We start from the raw sequence: 17395 nt of genomic DNA on the forward strand, positions 1-17395 counted from the left end.
GTGCAGGAAATTGCTAATTATGAGATCTCATAAAAATGCCTATGAATATTTAGGGTAATAATTATAACAATTTGGTAAGTGATGAAAAAGAAACAATATTTACATATTTACACAACTGATAGGTTTTATTACAAATCGAAATATTTATAATAATGATCACTCGGTATAACAGTTTACGTAGATAACGTATGTAAATATAGCGGTGAATTCAATTTGTTGTAAAAAAGATCACTGAATTATAAATGTTATGGAGATGACTGATTCAGATAACTGAAGTGCAATTCGTTTTCAGATGTCATCGGTAATATATGTCATCTATTGATTATACTTATTTCTTAAATGGTATTTATTTTTTTGAGCCATGGCTAAAAGAATTCCATTATTGTTCGGTTGTTAAACTCTTTTAAACTTGCGGTTGTAAAAAATATTGATATTTTTTTAAATTCCGTTCTCATCATTGGCAGCTTCAACTCAGATTCGCGAGCTGATATGAAGCTAGCCATCTTTACTTGAAGCCATGTCTCAAAGTGGCTACTGTAGTATGTAGTTATACGATTTTTTTTTTCTAATTTTTTCATTATGTACAAGTAGATAATGGGGGAAAAAGAGAATAAGACAAATGAACCAACTCTCAGCAATTAAAAACTTATTTTACATACAGTATCTTAAGCCTTGTGCAAGGTACAGATTTCAATATCTACTCGTCTGTTCTCAAAACTTTCGATCTTTAGATAGGAACGCGAAAAATTTGTATGATAATCATAACTACAACTGTTAACGCTATACGATCGATCAGTTCGTTGGTAGATCTTAGAATTTCATTGGAAAGCCCATGATTCAAATTTGCACACGCTATAATGTCTTAGATGACCTTTCATATTCGTACCACCTATGACGTTACAATGACCAATACCTTTTGCAGAACGGGAACATTTGAGCAATTCGAAAAGATTCCGAATGTAAAGTGAGACGGTGATTCGGTGATTTTTTTATGAGGTTTAATTTATTTTTCATTCCAACAAATTCTTGTTACACTCAAAAGCGGTTCCGCAATATCTTTACCTTTTCGTTTTTTTGAATGATATAAATTTCGTTTTCATTTTCTATCCGCGAGTTAATGGACGCCGTTAATGAGAGGATAGTCTACGGATTGTTGGAATTGAATTATTGCTGAAATTTTAGATTCATCATTAATTTCTAATTCTCTATTTATTCACTAGAAACAGTATTAACGAATATCAATATGATTAGTTAACTCAATAATTTATACTGCGTTATTCGACGGTATTGATTTGTAACGTAAACACCAGTGCCAATTTCGCTTTGGTGTGAGTCTTCCACGATGACAACTTCACGACTAGAAAATTCGATACGTAATAATAATGTCAACTATAATACACCCTTGTTCAGTGCCAGAGCACTGATTCTCGTAATAATTGTATTGTACAGATTCATTGACTTGAACCATTTCCCTAGTCCAACTTAAAAAAACATCAAATTCTTAACTCGTTGTTTTAATACCAGTATTATTAATATCTTCACAGATTTGATTGTGCAAAAATTGACTATTATTTGTGGCTTGGACCTCGAGTCGCTTGAATTTGGGACTGAAGAGATTTAAGTATTGTACTTTAAGTACGACTTGATTGCAAATCATCCTGATTTACCGTTTTCAACACACAAAACACACATTCTCTCTAACAGTGGATTATTATCGAGTCAATATAAAATTGTGTTATTTAATTACACCTACTTACATGACAATATGTTATTAACAATGATAAATCTTCAAGTTAAATTTGGCTAATTAATTATTTTGATCTAATTTAAAAACATTCGATGATTTATTTTCTTATAAACAAAACTAATCCAATATTTCTTTCCTACTTGTTAACTAGGCAGTTTATTCCATCGGAAATGTTTCTGGAAATGATTTTCTTTCACCAAAATAAGACCTCCAGTCGTGCTTTAGAATGCATTATGAATCGTAGACTGGGAGAATATGACCCTCGGAATTGAATATCCATTTTTCCAAATCTATTAATTTACGAGAATCATCGAATAATAAATATAAATATTTCAAAGTTTCACTAAGCCAAAAGCTCTCCATCATATCACGGGGACGTGTGTTTTGAGTATTCCTTACATTACCAATGCTCGTATATCCATGCTGTACTTTTGTATACTTTTCGAAACCCTGTAATAATTAGATAATTCAATGCAACGGTGTATAAACATCTCTGGGAATAATCGGATGGAAACTACAGTGATTTTTTTTACCTGAAATATTTGCCAACCCCAATCTTGGTAAGTTTTATTGCCCGTCAAGTACCACATGTAAAATAAACTTTCCAAAAATTCCGGACGTAGCAAGTTATGGGCGTCATTGGTTTTCACAAACATGTCTAATTGATTGGCATCACCTGATTGTGGGGTCTGCAAGGAAGATAGAACAAATACATGTTTCTATATGCAACACATGCCGCAATATGGACTTGATTGAAGTTGGGCACTCACCTGAATGTTGAAATAGGTGATTTCAGGAGCAAGGAAAGTTGGCTGGATCGCGTAAGTTTGGTAACAGGTACGCACAAGTTGTTCTGCAAATTTCATGTGCTCGGGCGGCAAGCCATTGTGTACTCCCAGAGCCAATGTGCCACCCAAGAAGCACGTGAGATGATCCTGCTCGATATTTAAAAATATAACCAAGTGTTACAGATTACGAAACATAGATTTACTTTTATATGCTTTCGAAAATTAGATATGCCAATTACCATTTTTGGTTTAATGTCTTTTTGCGAGCCGGTTAATTCGGCAAGAAATAGATACTTGTTAGCAGCCGTGTACTGAACAAGGTGTTTTTCTGCACCCCATATCCCTGTAATGTAGTCTTCTCGCAAACTGTATGAAAAAATGAGACTACGTGTTAATTCCTTATCAGCGTGGCATCAACGGCTAGGCATTTGTAAAAAAATTAATAGAAAACTTACAAGTCCATCGTTTTTCCGGTTTGCAGCCATTGTTTCAGTAGGTATTCGTAATAACTGTCACCACGTGCCCCGAAAGAAATGGTCGAGAATTCTCTGAATGCTCCAGTGTTGGCGTTTATGAAGATCGGAACGAGTCCATCGTATTTTTCCAGGTGATGCACATGTTCCGAAACCCTGGCCACTGCTTGCTAGACACGAGTTGAAACAATGTTCTCGAATTTAATTTGTTAGCTACTTCCGCATAAATAGTATTGTTGTTATAAATAGTATGTTCGTACCTCGAATTTAGGCTGTTGTGAGATCCGACCAAGATCACGAAATTCTAATTGAATGGTAGTTACTTCGCTGGTGCTACTGTCAGGGCCCCATTTCGGACTGTGAGCAGTTCTAGTGCCGATATTCACGTCCGAGTAAGGGACACCAGACCTCGTTGAGAATGCAGGCATTAATCGGTCGCCCAAATCAAGCTGTAATCGTAGTTTGGAGATTGTGTAGAAACAAGAAGTAGTGATCTTGTTGAGAATACATTCAAATCTTCATTTTTTTCATAAAAAGCTTACCGCTTTTTCGAAGAAAATCTTTTCCCCTGACATATGATAGGCACTCAGTAGTCCTCCTAAAACTCTGATGGTAGTTTCGAATAAATTCACATCCTTGCTAGGACCAAATGTTAAACTTTCTTCCACCCACTTCTTTCCTTCTGCGAATTCTACCATGTAATGTTTATTAGTATTGCTGATAGCCTGGATACTCAGATACGAAATGAAAGTGTTACACTTATGATTTATTACTCTTGAATACCTGCGTTGAGACCCATGAGATATGCTGTATCAAGTCCATCAATAATTGTGAGACCAAGACCAAACCATTCATGATGGCCAGCTGATATTGGCTTAAGATTATCATGACCCCATGCATACTGTTTGTAGCCTTTCCATGAATGGAGGAAAGCACCAACCACCGCTCGTTGCCTTTCATTTTGCGGACCTGAATATGATTAAATTAACAGGTGGATTCAAAAAACGTGTACCGATTTTGGAGGGGGTGTCGAGGCTTACCATTGAACTTCATTGCATTTGGTTTTGGCTGCGGAGGACCTATTTGATCATCATCAATTTGGTTTACTTCAGGTTGAAATTCTGGCTCTTCTATCACCTCCCCACCACCTGCACCACCACCTTGATCTCCATTATCAACCACTAATTCCTCAATGAGCTGAAAAAACGAGAGTGTGAATCCTGGAGAATAAGTCATGCAACATAATGTTAGCATGCACAATGATGAATATAATGAATAATCTGTGTCAAAAAGATGATTGTTCTTTTTAAAGGTACCTTGTCATGTTTTTCAATATTCTGTAGTTGATCGTGGTTAGTCTCTTTATCTATAATTGAACTCTTTGCATCGTTTGGTATGAAATATAGAATGATTAAACATATTGTGATTACTGAAAAATAAACTAGGTTTCTCTGAAACCTAGACAATTGATTCCATCTCTGTAACATAAAAGTAATTGTTTGTTTGAACCAAGTCTTGAGAGTTACATTTAGAGATATAAGTATTCAATTAGACTGTTTCCACAAGAACTCACCCTCCAGAGACTCTGGGAAGTACCTCGAGCAAAGGCAGCAGTGTCATTGATATTTAAACTGATATAATCGGTTCTAGTTAATCCTTTGGGTGAGTACATTGTTGGGTTACAATTTTTATCGGAAAGGGAACATTTACCACGCTGAAAAACTACGTTTTGGTATGGAGTTTATTTTCACATAACTAAATTGGCAACCCCCGTAGTTATCAGTCATGAAATGTTGAACAGCGTGTTTTACAGATTTTTAGACTTCGTGGGGGTTTGCTCTTGACGTACTCGCAGAGCTAGTGTACGTATTTTGAAGGAAACAGCTGGCAACAGGAAATCTTAAAAGTATTGAGCCGGGACTGCCATCTACGTTTTACGGTCCTGCTAGAAGAAACCCAAGAAACCTCAGACATTCATAAACGGTTTGAAAAGTGTGTTGTCATCCGAAAAGTGTAGTGAGCGTTGTTAATTTCAAACTCCATTAAATAAATATTTTGAACATGGCTCTCCTTGGAGGATATTCAGCCGGCTCTTTTCCGGATTACGAGGTCCAGGGAGCCAAAAAAGTACATTTCAGTCCTTACGCCGACAATGGAGGGTACGAAATTATAACCTCACTTAAATCCTACATGATTTCATGATTTCGATAACCCCGTACGAGATAATACGAGTTTTTTCTTAAATGAATAAAATAAAAACCATTGATGCATAACTATGCACTCTACAGTGGAATGATGACTTGCAAATTCATTTTCTTTATTTCTTAACAGGAGTGTAATGGCCATAGCTGGTGAGGATTATGCGATAATTGCAGCTGATTCACGATTAAGTACTGGCTTCTCTATTTTCACTCGTGAGCAGCAAAAGTTGTTCCCATTGTCGAGCACTACTGTTCTGGGATGCTCTGGATGCTGGTGTGATACCCTGACGTTAACAAGGATTCTTGGAGCACGCATGCAGGTGAACACCTTGTTTCACCAAATTTCAGTGTCTAGATCTTGACCTTATTAGAATGAAAATATTTATAATTCCAGATGTATAAACACGAGCATCATAAAGATTTAAGTACACCCGCTACCGCTCAAATGCTGTCAACAATGCTATACTATAAAAGATTCTTTCCATACTATATAAGCAACATTCTTGCTGGCCTTGATGAGAATGGTAAGGGGTGTGTGTTCAGTTATGATCCAATTGGACATTGTGAAAGATCCAACTTCAGAGCTGGAGGTTCTGCTGGTGCTCTTCTTCAACCATTACTGGACAATCAGGTAACACTCCGGTCTCCAGAAGTCGCGTTTGATATATTTTTCAAAAAGACCTACATCTAATCATCAATAACCGTCTGTTTCTTCCGTTCGTTTTCTTCAGATTGGTTACCAAAATCAAGAAGGTGTTGAGAAAACTCCTATATCCCAGGATCGTGCTTTGGCCATTCTAAAAGATGTTTTTATATCCGCAGCCGAAAGGGATATTTATACTGGTGATGGTATTTTTATAAATATTATTACAAAAGACGGTATCAAGTCTGACAAATTTGAGCTAAGGAAAGATTAATTTGCTGAAATTATGCAAATTCTGGATAATGATATCTGCTTTCTAATAAAAATATGGTAATTTCAAATTTTCTTTTCTTACCCAAGAACTGTCCAGTTATTCTACGATATTGTTAGTCCGTGACGGATAAATCCAATACATAGGATACTAAACGCAATAAACTTGTTGATTCGTGGAAATAGGTAATAAATTATGAGATAAGCTTTATTCATCTTCATCTAGTATACAGTTATATAACATGTGTCATTACAGCCTTCTATGCTAAGTATATCTGGATTCACTTGACAATAATAACACTTATTACAATTCTGATTTCATTCAATGCATCCTTACTCATTTGGTTTCATCATTTTATTTGTTTATTGGAACAAATTATTGTTGAACTTTTTTTAAAACTTTTATTCCGTACGAAGGAAAAACGTTGCCTAATTTATTATTATGATGATATCAAAATAACCAAAGAAAAACACAGAAAACAGCAATAAATCACATTCTACAGAAGAATAATCTCTAATGCAGCATTTTTTCTTTTTTTTCGGCAAAACAATTATAAAATATGTATAAAGTATTAGTTACTATCCATTTATACGTTATTTGCTTTTTAATTGTATTTTTTTCTTCCGTTCAAGAAAGATTTTCGAGAATTTGTTCCCCCGAGATTTTAGTTCTTTGTCCCGGGGGGCAGCAGAACCTGGCCACGATCCTTTCCACGTAGCTTAGTGCCCAGTACGCGTTCGATTTTTCCAATTACAAGTTGATTAGGTATTCCTCGGCCTGCTTCGTAATCATTAATCACTTGTGGTTTCTCGTTTACTTTCTGGATTGGGAAGAGAGAAAATCATTCGGAAAATGATGACATAAAGCAAGCAGAAAACTACACTCCAATAGAGCAATACTTGTAGGTTTTTAGACACGTCAGCAGTCGACTTACTGTGGCAAGATCTTTTTGAGATAATCCTTTCGCTTGGCGTCCTTGTTGTATAAGTTTTCCAAGATCGAGGGGAACTTTGTCATGTTTGAGTTCTTCGGTCTCGCGATCTAATTTAGCAGTGTTTTTGGTAGTCACATGCTGTTTGTTCGCACCTCCACCCCCTATAAATTGATATGAGGCTCTATTTCCGTCGATCTTACAAAATATTTTGCTTGTTTTATCAGCTGTACGAAGAAGAGATATCCACATGCATACAGAAAAATAACATCAAACTTACATTTGGACTGTGTATCGACGGCAACACCTTGACGTCTAGCTGCATTTACGGCCTGAAATAAGAAAAATTAGCTCTTCTAAAAATGAGTAAATAGGGTAACAGTTTAATGGGCTAATCCTAGAAATATAATTTACCTGTTCTGATTTCATGGCAGCTGCCTTTGGAGCGCGTTTACGCAAAGTAATTGGCACAGTATCCCAATCGGACATGATGATTTCAAATCAGATTGTAGAGTTACGAGTAAAAATAATTGATTCTTCGATGAAAATTTACAAGACTTATGTACAATATCCACAGAGTTTATTTTAGCAATTCCTTGATAAGTTCCAAACCTCGCAATTTGTTGAACTGCGCTATATTTGACGGCACACTATCGTTTTCACGTATCTCACTTTCCCACATCGCCGACCATCGACCTAAAATTGTTAGATTGCCGGCGACCGCGATATTCAAAAAAATAAATGAGAAAATTATTGATGCCACCTTGACTGAGGCCATTGACTGATGATTTTTAAAAATCTTCAGTCGACGTAGTTTGCTATATAACGGGGCGGCAGAACAGAGAACTGTCTTTCGAAAAGCTTTCAGCTACCATAAAGATTCATTATATTAAAGTTTGCTGCTGGAAGAATATATTATACATATACTTACTATAGACGTGTCACATCGAGCGCAGTTTTCCCTAGGGGATTTACTATTTATTGCCGACTATATGAATTGTATCAACATCCAAAATTATTTATTGTGTAAACGCAATTGGAAGTCTGTGCTTCGGAGAAAAAAAAATACTCGCAAAGTAACATTAAGGCGTGTATGTACTTAGCACAGGGATTGATTTGGATCACTTTTCGCCGCAAAATTTCATTTTGTGGTCATTTTTGAGATACGACTTTTTGAAGAGGATGAATTTGAATAGAATAATGTACTTGGCAGAGTTTTCTTGCACCGAGCTGCTTTTTTAGGATCAGTACCTTGTGAGGAAATTTTTTATTCCTTATTATGATGTTGATTTTTTTCTTCTGCAACCTACTTTGCCTACTGTGTTAAAAAAAACCGAATATTATAGTAAACTCACATTTGAAAAAATCGGAGTTTCTGAGCTGTAAAAATAAACATCTGTTTATTCCCAGCAACCCCATATCGTAACGGCTATTTCTTGAACCCCAGTATTCAAGTTTATGGGCTAAAAGTACTCAGAAGCGATACCAATGCCTGAAAGCATCTGCTGATTTCGAGCTTTTTACAGCAGTTGGAAGTACGAAACCTTCATAACCTCCTGCAGAACACGGTCTGTTTGACCCTCGAAGGGTGTCTCAGGACAATCGATTAAAAGCTCAGTTGTAAAACAGCCAACTTCTTTACCGTTCGTAAATACCTGTTTTCTCGAACAGGACAAATAACTTTTTGCAGCAAACTGCGGGAAATAGCAGAGCTTTTCAAGTTGAGTCTGATAGCTCTTGATACTCAACACCTCAACTCACGATAATTCTCCGAGCTGTATTGGATAAGTTGTAGTAACCATCTTCCAAAGAATTACATGAAAATTGTTACAAAAATTGTAGCAAAAAACCTGAAAGAAAATCACGATTAATCAAAATTAGAATAACTCTCCGCAACCCCATCATTCCAACCTGGAGCTCCTTCGATCATCGAAGTCCCCACTGGAAATGACAAAAAAAATTGCGCAAAAAGTTCTGGAAAAAATTAAGGCCATCCAGAAGTGAACCCGTGCAACATTTCACCTCTGTGATATTGTTTCCCGAACTCCATATAGTTCTTGGATTAGGCCACAATTGCGGAATATCGTCTTCCTTCGCCAAGAATGCAATAACAGCGCAAAAAAAAAAAATGCGGGAAACTTGGTGGAACATGAAAATGAAGCTCTCGACACCCCGTTTGGTTTTTCGGAAAAAAAGTTCACGGAAATTCTTTCCAGGGGATCAGGCAGCGAATTTTCGGATGGCGAAAAATTTGGGAAAATGGCCACGGTTGAAAATTCGTACCGAGATGAGAAACTATGGTAAATAGTCCCGAAATGAAGCTGAATCTATCCGAGTAATGTTGAAACGGTCAATTGCGAACGTGCGGTTCGGTATCCTTCTTGCGGTAGATCCTTCTTTTCCGGAGCAACGGCAGTACAGGTGCGACAGCCGAGGCGGTAACGTCGTTAGGAGCGTCATCGATGGCAGCGCGTACATCCTTGGAGAAGAGAAAGAAGAAGCTATAGAGGAGAGAAAGAGAAAAGACATACATCGGGGTAAGGATTAGTACGTAGTTACTGCGGCGCCATAGTTCTCGGTTTTGTTGAAGTTACTCCAGTCGCGTTTTGAACGTGTACCAGGAAGGAGAATCGAACGAATTTTCCACGCGGTGAGTCCAGTTTCCAGTTAACATTGGCCGATGATTCGGAAAGTAGTGTTAACTTTGATCTGCATATTTCAAAAAAGTACCCAACTATCAGTAGCTACTGAAAGACCAATATCATTGGAAATTTATCGAACTCCGTAACTCTGACATTTCTCCGTGAGCAGTGGTGAGCAGTGTAGTTTTTACCGTGACTATCACTCGACATCATACCAGTCAAAAATTATTGATAATTGATCGGTGTGATCTCAATGCGTCTGAATATATGTGTTTCTTTATTCATTATTGATTTAGTTAGTCATCAAGTTATTCATTTATCGGATTTTAATTTCATTCGTTATGCATGCCTCTATACTCTGAATGTGAAGCAATCGTAGCGACTATGATTGCAGACTGTTTGAGTAATCAAATAATTCATTATCGATATGAGTAGATTGAACTATCTGACAATTGATTAGTATTTCAATTGCATTAATTTATTTATTCATTCGGTTATTCATCTATTACTCCAATTATCAGATCATTAATTCACGTATGATCTCTATAAAATCATATGTCAAGCCATCGTCGCGTCAATGATTGCAGACTGTTCTAGTAATGAAAAAATCACTTGCTCTTATTAGTATTTGAAACTTTTCGATAATTCATTAGTATCTCGATTGCATTTATCCATTCATCAATTCATTGGATTATTCATTCGTTCGTTCGACGTTCGTTCATTCATTCATTTTTTTATGCAGATTTTCATCTATTCATTCATTTGTTGGACCAATCATTCATCCATGATTTCTAGAGAATCACATCCCATCGTCGCGACTATGATTGCAGACTGTTCTAGTAATCGAAGAATCATTCATTCCTATTGGTATTTGGAACTTTTTGATGATTCGTTGGTATTTCGATTGCATTATCATCCATTCATCCATTCATTCAATTATTCATTCGTTCCTTCATTTGTTCATTCATTGATTTATTCATTCATTCATTTATTCATTCGGTTATTCATCTATTGATTCATTTCTTCCTACCCTGCTTGAAAGTGCGTGTGTCGTCCCTGCCTTCCGGGGACGTAGGTGCTTTTTTTTCTCCCTACTATCGCTCCATCACTTATTGTTAGCAGGGAGCAATTATTTATTTGCCGGGATGTGAGTTTTTAATATCGCGAAGATAAAAACTTTTCCCCGACCCGGGCTCGAACTTCAGACGTCAGAGTAGAAATCTGCAACGCTACTCGCTAGGCTAGCCGACGCTCATAATTGATGAGATTAATTTTTTAATATTTCGGGAACTATCGGAGGAATAACCCATGCAGCTACTTCCTCCAAAGCCAATCAATTAAATTCAATATCGCAATGCGATGATTTTGATGATAATTTGAATGAAAACCAAAAAGAGGATATCGGGAATTCAGAGCCATCTACTTCCAGTAATCGAATCCTTTCTTCAAACATGATAACAGCCGGTGAAATTGCTCTGAATCGGAAACGGAGTTTCATGAACAAGCCTCCAATAAAAGTTTTTGAAAAATCTGGAAAACTCTGAAACACCAGTGCGGAAAACGAGGACCTTATTGTTAGACCATGACCGACGATCTGAGACCATAACCTCAGAGACTTTCAATAATCTACATTCCAATATTGATCGGATTTCATCTTTTGTAAATTGTACTTTCAGTAATTGTGTTTTCAATATTACACCTTGCTCGTGTAATAAAAATGACCGTTCCTAAATAAAAAAATATAGATTAAAATGTTCATTTTTCTCTTGATGATCTGAGAATACCCGCCGTCGGCGAGCAACCCTCGCTTTGCTCGGGTCGCAAATGCCGGCGCGCATTCCCGATAGACATGAACATGCGATGACAATAATTACGTGCGAACGCATTTTCAAGCAGGGTAGGAAGGAAAATAGTATACACACTACGGGACGTGAGTGAGACTTACGTCCCTAGTTGTGTAATGTACTATTATCGAATCAATCATTTATGCATGATTTGTAAAGAATCACATGTGAAGCCATCGTCGCGTCTATGATTGCAGACTGTTCTAGTAATCAAAGAATCAATTATTCTTATTGGTATTTGAAACTTTATGATAATTCATTAGTATTTTGATTGCATTCATTCATTTATTTATTTATCCATTCATTCATGCATCAATTCATCCATTACTTCAATTATTAAATCATCAATTCACACATGATCTCTATAAAATCAAATGTCAAGCCATCGTCGCGACTATGATTGCAGATTGTTTTAGTGGATGAACAATAATGATTACTGATAGTATTTTGAACTGCCGATCAATTCGTCGGTATCAGATTTCAAGAAAAATTTCTGGTCATAAGCTTATTTTTTTTTTGGGGGGAAAAAGATGATTCTCAACCGCGGGATAGTGGTACCCGTGTTTAAACGCTATACCTCGTCTATCTGTAGAATTTGTGAATTTACCATTCAGAAATAATCTCTGCTATTGTATTTTGACCAAATTTATTCGTATATTACAGTTCCAGGTTCACAATTTCACTTCATTCTTTGAATGCCTTTTTTTTAGGCTCTCAAATTGTTATTACGGTGCCTGGTTCATCGCATTACTCATTTAACTTCCGACCACGAAGGACAGGACTTGCATGGAATCGCACGATACGTTTACAGGTGATTATAAAAATATATTATCAAATTATATTTAATACAATTTATTAGAACAACACATTGGCATCAATATATTGACATATAATATATTATAACATATAATTAATAGATCAACGTAGAATATAATATTTATAATGATATATTCTTATAAGTATCTCATTATTATTCAGTTTTCTGTATGTTTCAGGTTCTCGGGGATGCTGTCACTATAGTTGTAGCCCGGACTCCCCCTGTCCATCGGGGGGAGTCCATGGACTGTCCCCTGGGACAGCGCGGCCTCCCACCGCCCCCGGGGTCCCAGGGGACCCAGTCCCCGAGGACATGTCTTCGGGGATGCGGTATCCCCGCTGGAGGGGATGCCATATCCCGAGGGACATGTCGTTGGGAACTGGTCTTCGGGGAAGTAGTTCCCCCAGGGACACGTCCCCGGAGATGCGGTATCCCCGCTGGAGGGGATGCCGTGTCTTTTGGGGGCGTGGCCTTGGGGGAATACACTTCCTCGAAAATCCCGGGAAAAGGAGGTCCCAAGCGGACACTCGTTTTCTTGATTTCTCTAGAGAAACGAAAAACAAAGTGTCCGCTTGGGACCTCCTTTTCCCGGGATTTTCGAGGAAGTGTATTCCACCAAGGCCACGCCCCCAAAGACACGGCATCCCTTCCAGCGGGGATACCGCATCTCCGGGGACGTGTCCCTGGGGGAACTACTTCCCCGAAGACCAGTTCCCAAGGACATGTCCCTCGGGATATGGCATCCCCTCCAACGGGGATACCGCATCCCCGAAGACATGTCCTCGGGGACTGGGTCCCCTGGGACCCCGGGGGCGGTGGGAGGCCGCGCTGTCCCAGGGGACAGTCCATGGACTCCCCCCGATGGACAGGGGGAGTCCGGGCTACAATGTCGGAGGAACTGCGACCTGTAACACAAATAACAAATAAATAATTAGTTAACGCTATACATGACTTACTCAATGACCTAACATGTAATTGAAACTATGACTTATTCAATGACTTATTTTCAGTACATAAGTATAAGACGCTCGAATTTTATTAAATTGTACCAAGTTATACATTATAATATATCACTGTCTTGCATTATTGGCGTGTCTGATCAATTATATCATGGGAGTGCATGAATTTATGTACCAAGTCCATCGGATGAGAGTGGTTGATCTGATTTCTTGAGGAGGATTTCGAAAATCTTATCCGAAGGGGTGCGATTCATATACTGAGATTCCGAATGCTGTATTATACGAGGGACTCTCGGAAGGGATAAATAGAATGAATCATACCTCTGCAAAAAGAGAAGTTGCACGTCTCAGGTGTTGCAGATCCATCATCTTTACCAGGACGGGATGAATAAGAGTAGTCAATCTTCGGAAAGACTCGTTGATGTCCCGATTTGATTCCATCGCGCGATAGTCATCTGCCAGAAAGAAAAGAAATATCAAATGCACAGTTCAAGTCACGGTATAACGATCACTTACATTTATATTATTTTTGTATCCAAGAATAAGATCAATAAATCTTTGAGCATCTACTTGAAAGGAGGAATAAAGTAAATCATAGTAAAATCATCCCGCGAATCCCGAGGAATGATTCGCGAGCGGCATTAAGTGCGTTAGCAATATACGTCTTTTAGCAAAGCTTATAATAGAAAATACGAAGGGGCATAAATGATTCTTTAATTACTAGAACAGTATGCAATCATCGACGCGACGATGGCTTGACATGTGATTTTATAGAGATCATGTGTGAATTGATGATTTAATAATTGAAGTAATGGATGAATTGATGCATGAATGAATGGATAAATAAATAAATGAATAAATGCAGTTGAAATACTGATGAATTATTGGAAAGTTTCAAATATCAATAAGAATAATTGATTCTTTGATTACTAGAACAGTCTGCAATCATAGTCGCGACGATGGCTTGACATGTGATTTTATAGAGATCATGTGTGAATTGATGATTTAATAATTGAAGTAATGGATGAATTGATGCATGAATGAATGGATAAATTAATAAATGAATGAATGCAATCAAAATACTAATGAATTATCATAAAGTTTCAAATACCAATAAGAATAATTGATTCTTTGATTACTAGAACAGTCTGCAATCATAGACGCGACGATGGCTTCACATGTGATTCTTTACAAATCATGCATAAATGATTGATTCGATAATAGTACATTACACAACTAGGGACGTAAGTCTCACTCACGTCCCGTAGTGTGTATACTATTTTCCTTCCTACCCTGCTTGAAAATGCGTTCGCACGTAATTATTGTCATCGCATGTTCATGTCTATCGGGAATGCGCGCCGGCATTTGCGACCCGAGCAAAGCGAGGGTTGCTCGCCGACGGCGGGTATTCTCAGATCATCAAGAGAAAAATGAACATTTTAATCTATATTTTTTTATTTAGGAACGGTCATTTTTATTACACGAGCAAGGTGTAATATTGAAAACACAATTACTGAAAGTACAATTTACAAAAGATGAAATCCGATCAATATTGGAATGTAGATTATTGAAAGTCTCTGAGGTTATGGTCTCAGATCGTCGGTCATGGTCTAACAATAAGGTCCTCGTTTTCCGCACTGGTGTTTCAGAGTTTTCCAGATTTTTCAAAAACTTTTATTGGAGGCTTGTTCATGAAACTCCGTTTCCGATTCAGAGCAATTTCACCGGCTGTTATCATGTTTGAAGAAAGGATTCGATTACTGGAAGTAGATGGCTCTGAATTCCCGATATCCTCTTTTTGGTTTTCATTCAAATTATCATCAAAATCATCGCATTGCGATATTGAATTTAATTGATTGGCTTTGGAGGAAGTAGCTGCATGGGTTATTCCTCCGATAGTTCCCGAAATATTAAAAAATTAATCTCATCAATTATGAGCGTCGGCTAGCCTAGCGAGTAGCGTTGCAGATTTCTACTCTGACGTCTGAAGTTCGAGCCCGGGTCGGGGAAAAGTTTTTATCTTCGCGATATTAAAAACTCACATCCCGGCAAATAAATAATTGCTCCCTGCTAACAATAAGTGATGGAGCGATAGTAGGGAGAAAAAAAAGCACCTACGTCCCCGGAAGGCAGGGACGACACACGCACTTTCAAGCAGGGTAGGAAGAAATGAATCAATAGATGAATAACCGAATGAATAAATGAATGAATGAATAAATCAATGAATGAACAAATGAAGGAACGAATGAATAATTGAATGAATGGATGAATGGATGATAATGCAATCGAAATACCAACGAATCATCAAAAAGTTCCAAATACCAATAGGAATGAATGATTCTTCGATTACTAGAACAGTCTGCAATCATAGTCGCGACGATGGGATGTGATTCTCTAGAAATCATGGATGAATGATTGGTCCAACAAATGAATGAATAGATGAAAATCTGCATAAAAAAATGAATGAATGAACGAACGTCGAACGAACGAATGAATAATCCAATGAATTGATGAATGGATAAATGCAATCGAGATACTAATGAATTATCGAAAAGTTTCAAATACTAATAAGAGCAAGTGATTTTTTCATTACTAGAACAGTCTGCAATCATTGACGCGACGATGGCTTGACATATGATTTTATAGAGATCATACGTGAATTAATGATCTGATAATTGGAGTAATAGATGAATAACCGAATGAATAAATAAATTAATGCAATTGAAATACTAATCAATTGTCAGATAGTTCAATCTACTCATATCGATAATGAATTATTTGATTACTCAAACAGTCTGCAATCATAGTCGCTACGATTGCTTCACATTCAGAGTATAGAGGCATGCATAACGAATGAAATTAAAATCCGATAAATGAATAACTTGATGACTAACTAAATCAATAATGAATAAAGAAACACATATATTCAGACGCATTGAGATCACACCGATCAATTATCAATAATTTTTGACTGGTATGATGTCGAGTGATAGTCACGGTAAAAACTACACTGCTCACCACTGCTCACGGAGAAATGTCAGAGTTACGGAGTTCGATAAATTTCCAATGATATTGGTCTTTCAGTAGCTACTGATAGTTGGGTACTTTTTTGAAATATGCAGATCAAAGTTAACACTACTTTCCGAATCATCGGCCAATGTTAACTGGAAACTGGACTCACCGCGTGGAAAATTCGTTCGATTCTCCTTCCTGGTACACGTTCAAAACGCGACTGGAGTAACTTCAACAAAACCGAGAACTATGGCGCCGCAGTAACTACGTACTAATCCTTACCCCGATGTATGTCTTTTCTCTTTCTCTCCTCTATAGCTTCTTCTTTCTCTTCTCCAAGGATGTACGCGCTGCCATCGATGACGCTCCTAACGACGTTACCGCCTCGGCTGTCGCACCTGTACTGCCGTTGCTCCGGAAAAGAAGGATCTACCGCAAGAAGGATACCGAACCGCACGTTCGCAATTGACCGTTTCAACATTACTCGGATAGATTCAGCTTCATTTCGGGACTATTTACCATAGTTTCTCATCTCGGTACGAATTTTCAACCGTGGCCATTTTCCCAAATTTTTCGCCATCCGAAAATTCGCTGCCTGATCCCCTGGAAAGAATTTCCGTGAACTTTTTTTCCGAAAAACCAAACGGGGTGTCGAGAGCTTCATTTTCATGTTCCACCAAGTTTCCCGCATTTTTTTTTTTTGCGCTGTTATTGCATTCTTGGCGAAGGAAGACGATATTCCGCAATTGTGGCCTAATCCAAGAACTATATGGAGTTCGGGAAACAATATCACAGAGGTGAAATGTTGCACGGGTTCACTTCTGGATGGCCTTAATTTTTTCCAGAACTTTTTGCGCAATTTTTTTTGTCATTTCCAGTGGGGACTTCGATGATCGAAGGAGCTCCAGGTTGGAATGATGGGGTTGCGGAGAGTTATTCTAATTTTGATTAATCGTGATTTTCTTTCAGGTTTTTTGCTACAATTTTTGTAACAATTTTCATGTAATTCTTTGGAAGATGGTTACTACAACTTATCCAATACAGCTCGGAGAATTATCGTGAGTTGA

At 37.6% G+C, this 17395-nt stretch overlaps 4 protein-coding genes and 1 long non-coding RNA gene across 5 annotated transcripts; 2 read left to right on the plus strand and 3 right to left on the minus strand.

Annotated features, from left to right (window-relative positions):
- Positions 1 to 79: 79 nt before the first annotated feature.
- On the minus strand, positions 80 to 4875 carry LOC105689388 (endoplasmic reticulum mannosyl-oligosaccharide 1,2-alpha-mannosidase). The gene is made up of 11 exons (XM_012406361.3): positions 4582 to 4875; positions 4325 to 4486; positions 4049 to 4205; positions 3792 to 3977; positions 3551 to 3699; positions 3269 to 3457; positions 2991 to 3178; positions 2775 to 2901; positions 2518 to 2682; positions 2281 to 2436; positions 80 to 2197 (listed from the first exon to the last, which is right to left on the minus strand). The coding sequence occupies exons 1-11, from the start codon at positions 4678 to 4680 to the stop codon at positions 1979 to 1981; spliced, it is 1797 nt and encodes a 598-aa protein (XP_012261784.2). The 5' UTR covers positions 4681 to 4875; the 3' UTR covers positions 80 to 1978.
- A 57-nt stretch (positions 4876 to 4932) lies between these two features.
- Positions 4933 to 6193, plus strand: LOC105689389 (proteasome subunit beta type-1). The gene is made up of 4 exons (XM_012406363.3): positions 4933 to 5167; positions 5340 to 5529; positions 5604 to 5840; positions 5941 to 6193. Exons 1-4 carry the CDS (start codon positions 5070 to 5072, stop codon positions 6124 to 6126), a joined length of 711 nt encoding a protein of 236 aa, XP_012261786.1. The 5' UTR covers positions 4933 to 5069; the 3' UTR covers positions 6127 to 6193.
- A 112-nt stretch (positions 6194 to 6305) lies between these two features.
- On the minus strand, positions 6306 to 7719 carry LOC105689392 (endothelial differentiation-related factor 1 homolog). The gene is made up of 4 exons (XM_012406372.3): positions 7469 to 7719; positions 7335 to 7386; positions 7058 to 7218; positions 6306 to 6943 (listed from the first exon to the last, which is right to left on the minus strand). Exons 1-4 carry the CDS (start codon positions 7541 to 7543, stop codon positions 6788 to 6790), a joined length of 444 nt encoding a protein of 147 aa, XP_012261795.1. The 5' UTR covers positions 7544 to 7719; the 3' UTR covers positions 6306 to 6787.
- Positions 7720 to 9634: 1915 nt separating this feature from the next.
- Positions 9635 to 12547, plus strand: LOC125499787. The gene is made up of 3 exons (XR_007276773.1): positions 9635 to 9867; positions 12251 to 12351; positions 12536 to 12547. It is a non-coding gene; the product is annotated as an uncharacterized LOC125499787 (long non-coding RNA).
- Positions 12548 to 13238: 691 nt separating this feature from the next.
- On the minus strand, positions 13239 to 16809 carry LOC110117188. Its single transcript, XM_048651250.1, has 3 exons — positions 16611 to 16809; positions 13638 to 13771; positions 13239 to 13262 (listed from the first exon to the last, which is right to left on the minus strand). The coding sequence occupies exons 1-3, from the start codon at positions 16807 to 16809 to the stop codon at positions 13239 to 13241; spliced, it is 357 nt and encodes a 118-aa protein (XP_048507207.1).
- Positions 16810 to 17395: the final 586 nt, after the last annotated feature.

The sequence above is a fragment of the Athalia rosae genome, chromosome 2 (genome assembly GCF_917208135.1).
Source record: "Athalia rosae chromosome 2, iyAthRosa1.1, whole genome shotgun sequence".
Taxonomy (NCBI): domain Eukaryota; kingdom Metazoa; phylum Arthropoda; class Insecta; order Hymenoptera; family Athaliidae; genus Athalia; species Athalia rosae.

Bases quoted from the DNA above. Each gene is read 5' to 3' on its own strand.
- LOC105689388 (XM_012406361.3), bottom strand. From the start codon at position 4,680: ATGTACTCACCCAAAGGATTAACTAGAACCGATTATATCAGTTTAAAT. The intron at 3,458-3,550 runs GTAAGCTTTTTA...CTACGATTACAG, and splicing joins AGATTTTCTTCGAAAAAGCG to CTTGATTTGGGCGACCGATT. The intron at 2,198-2,280 runs GTAAAAAAAATC...TAATTATTACAG, and splicing joins GGGGTTGGCAAATATTTCAG to GGTTTCGAAAAGTATACAAA.
- LOC105689389 (XM_012406363.3), top strand. From the start codon at position 5,070: ATGGCTCTCCTTGGAGGATATTCAGCCGGCTCTTTTCCGGATTACGAG. The intron at 5,168-5,339 runs GTACGAAATTAT...ATTTCTTAACAG, and splicing joins CCTTACGCCGACAATGGAGG to GAGTGTAATGGCCATAGCTG. The intron at 5,530-5,603 runs GTGAACACCTTG...TTATAATTCCAG, and splicing joins TTCTTGGAGCACGCATGCAG to ATGTATAAACACGAGCATCA.
- LOC105689392 (XM_012406372.3), bottom strand. From the start codon at position 7,543: ATGTCCGATTGGGATACTGTGCCAATTACTTTGCGTAAACGCGCTCCA. The intron at 7,219-7,334 runs GTAAGTTTGATG...ATCAATTTATAG, and splicing joins CGTCGATACACAGTCCAAAT to GGGGTGGAGGTGCGAACAAA. The intron at 6,944-7,057 runs GTAAGTCGACTG...TTCCCAATCCAG, and splicing joins CTCAAAAAGATCTTGCCACA to AAAGTAAACGAGAAACCACA.
- LOC110117188 (XM_048651250.1), bottom strand. From the start codon at position 16,809: ATGTTGAAACGGTCAATTGCGAACGTGCGGTTCGGTATCCTTCTTGCG. The intron at 13,772-16,610 runs GTAAGGATTAGT...TCTTTCTGGCAG, and splicing joins GAGAAAAGACATACATCGGG to ATGACTATCGCGCGATGGAA. The intron at 13,263-13,637 runs GTATGATTCATT...TTTGTGTTACAG, and splicing joins CAACTTCTCTTTTTGCAGAG to GTCGCAGTTCCTCCGACATT.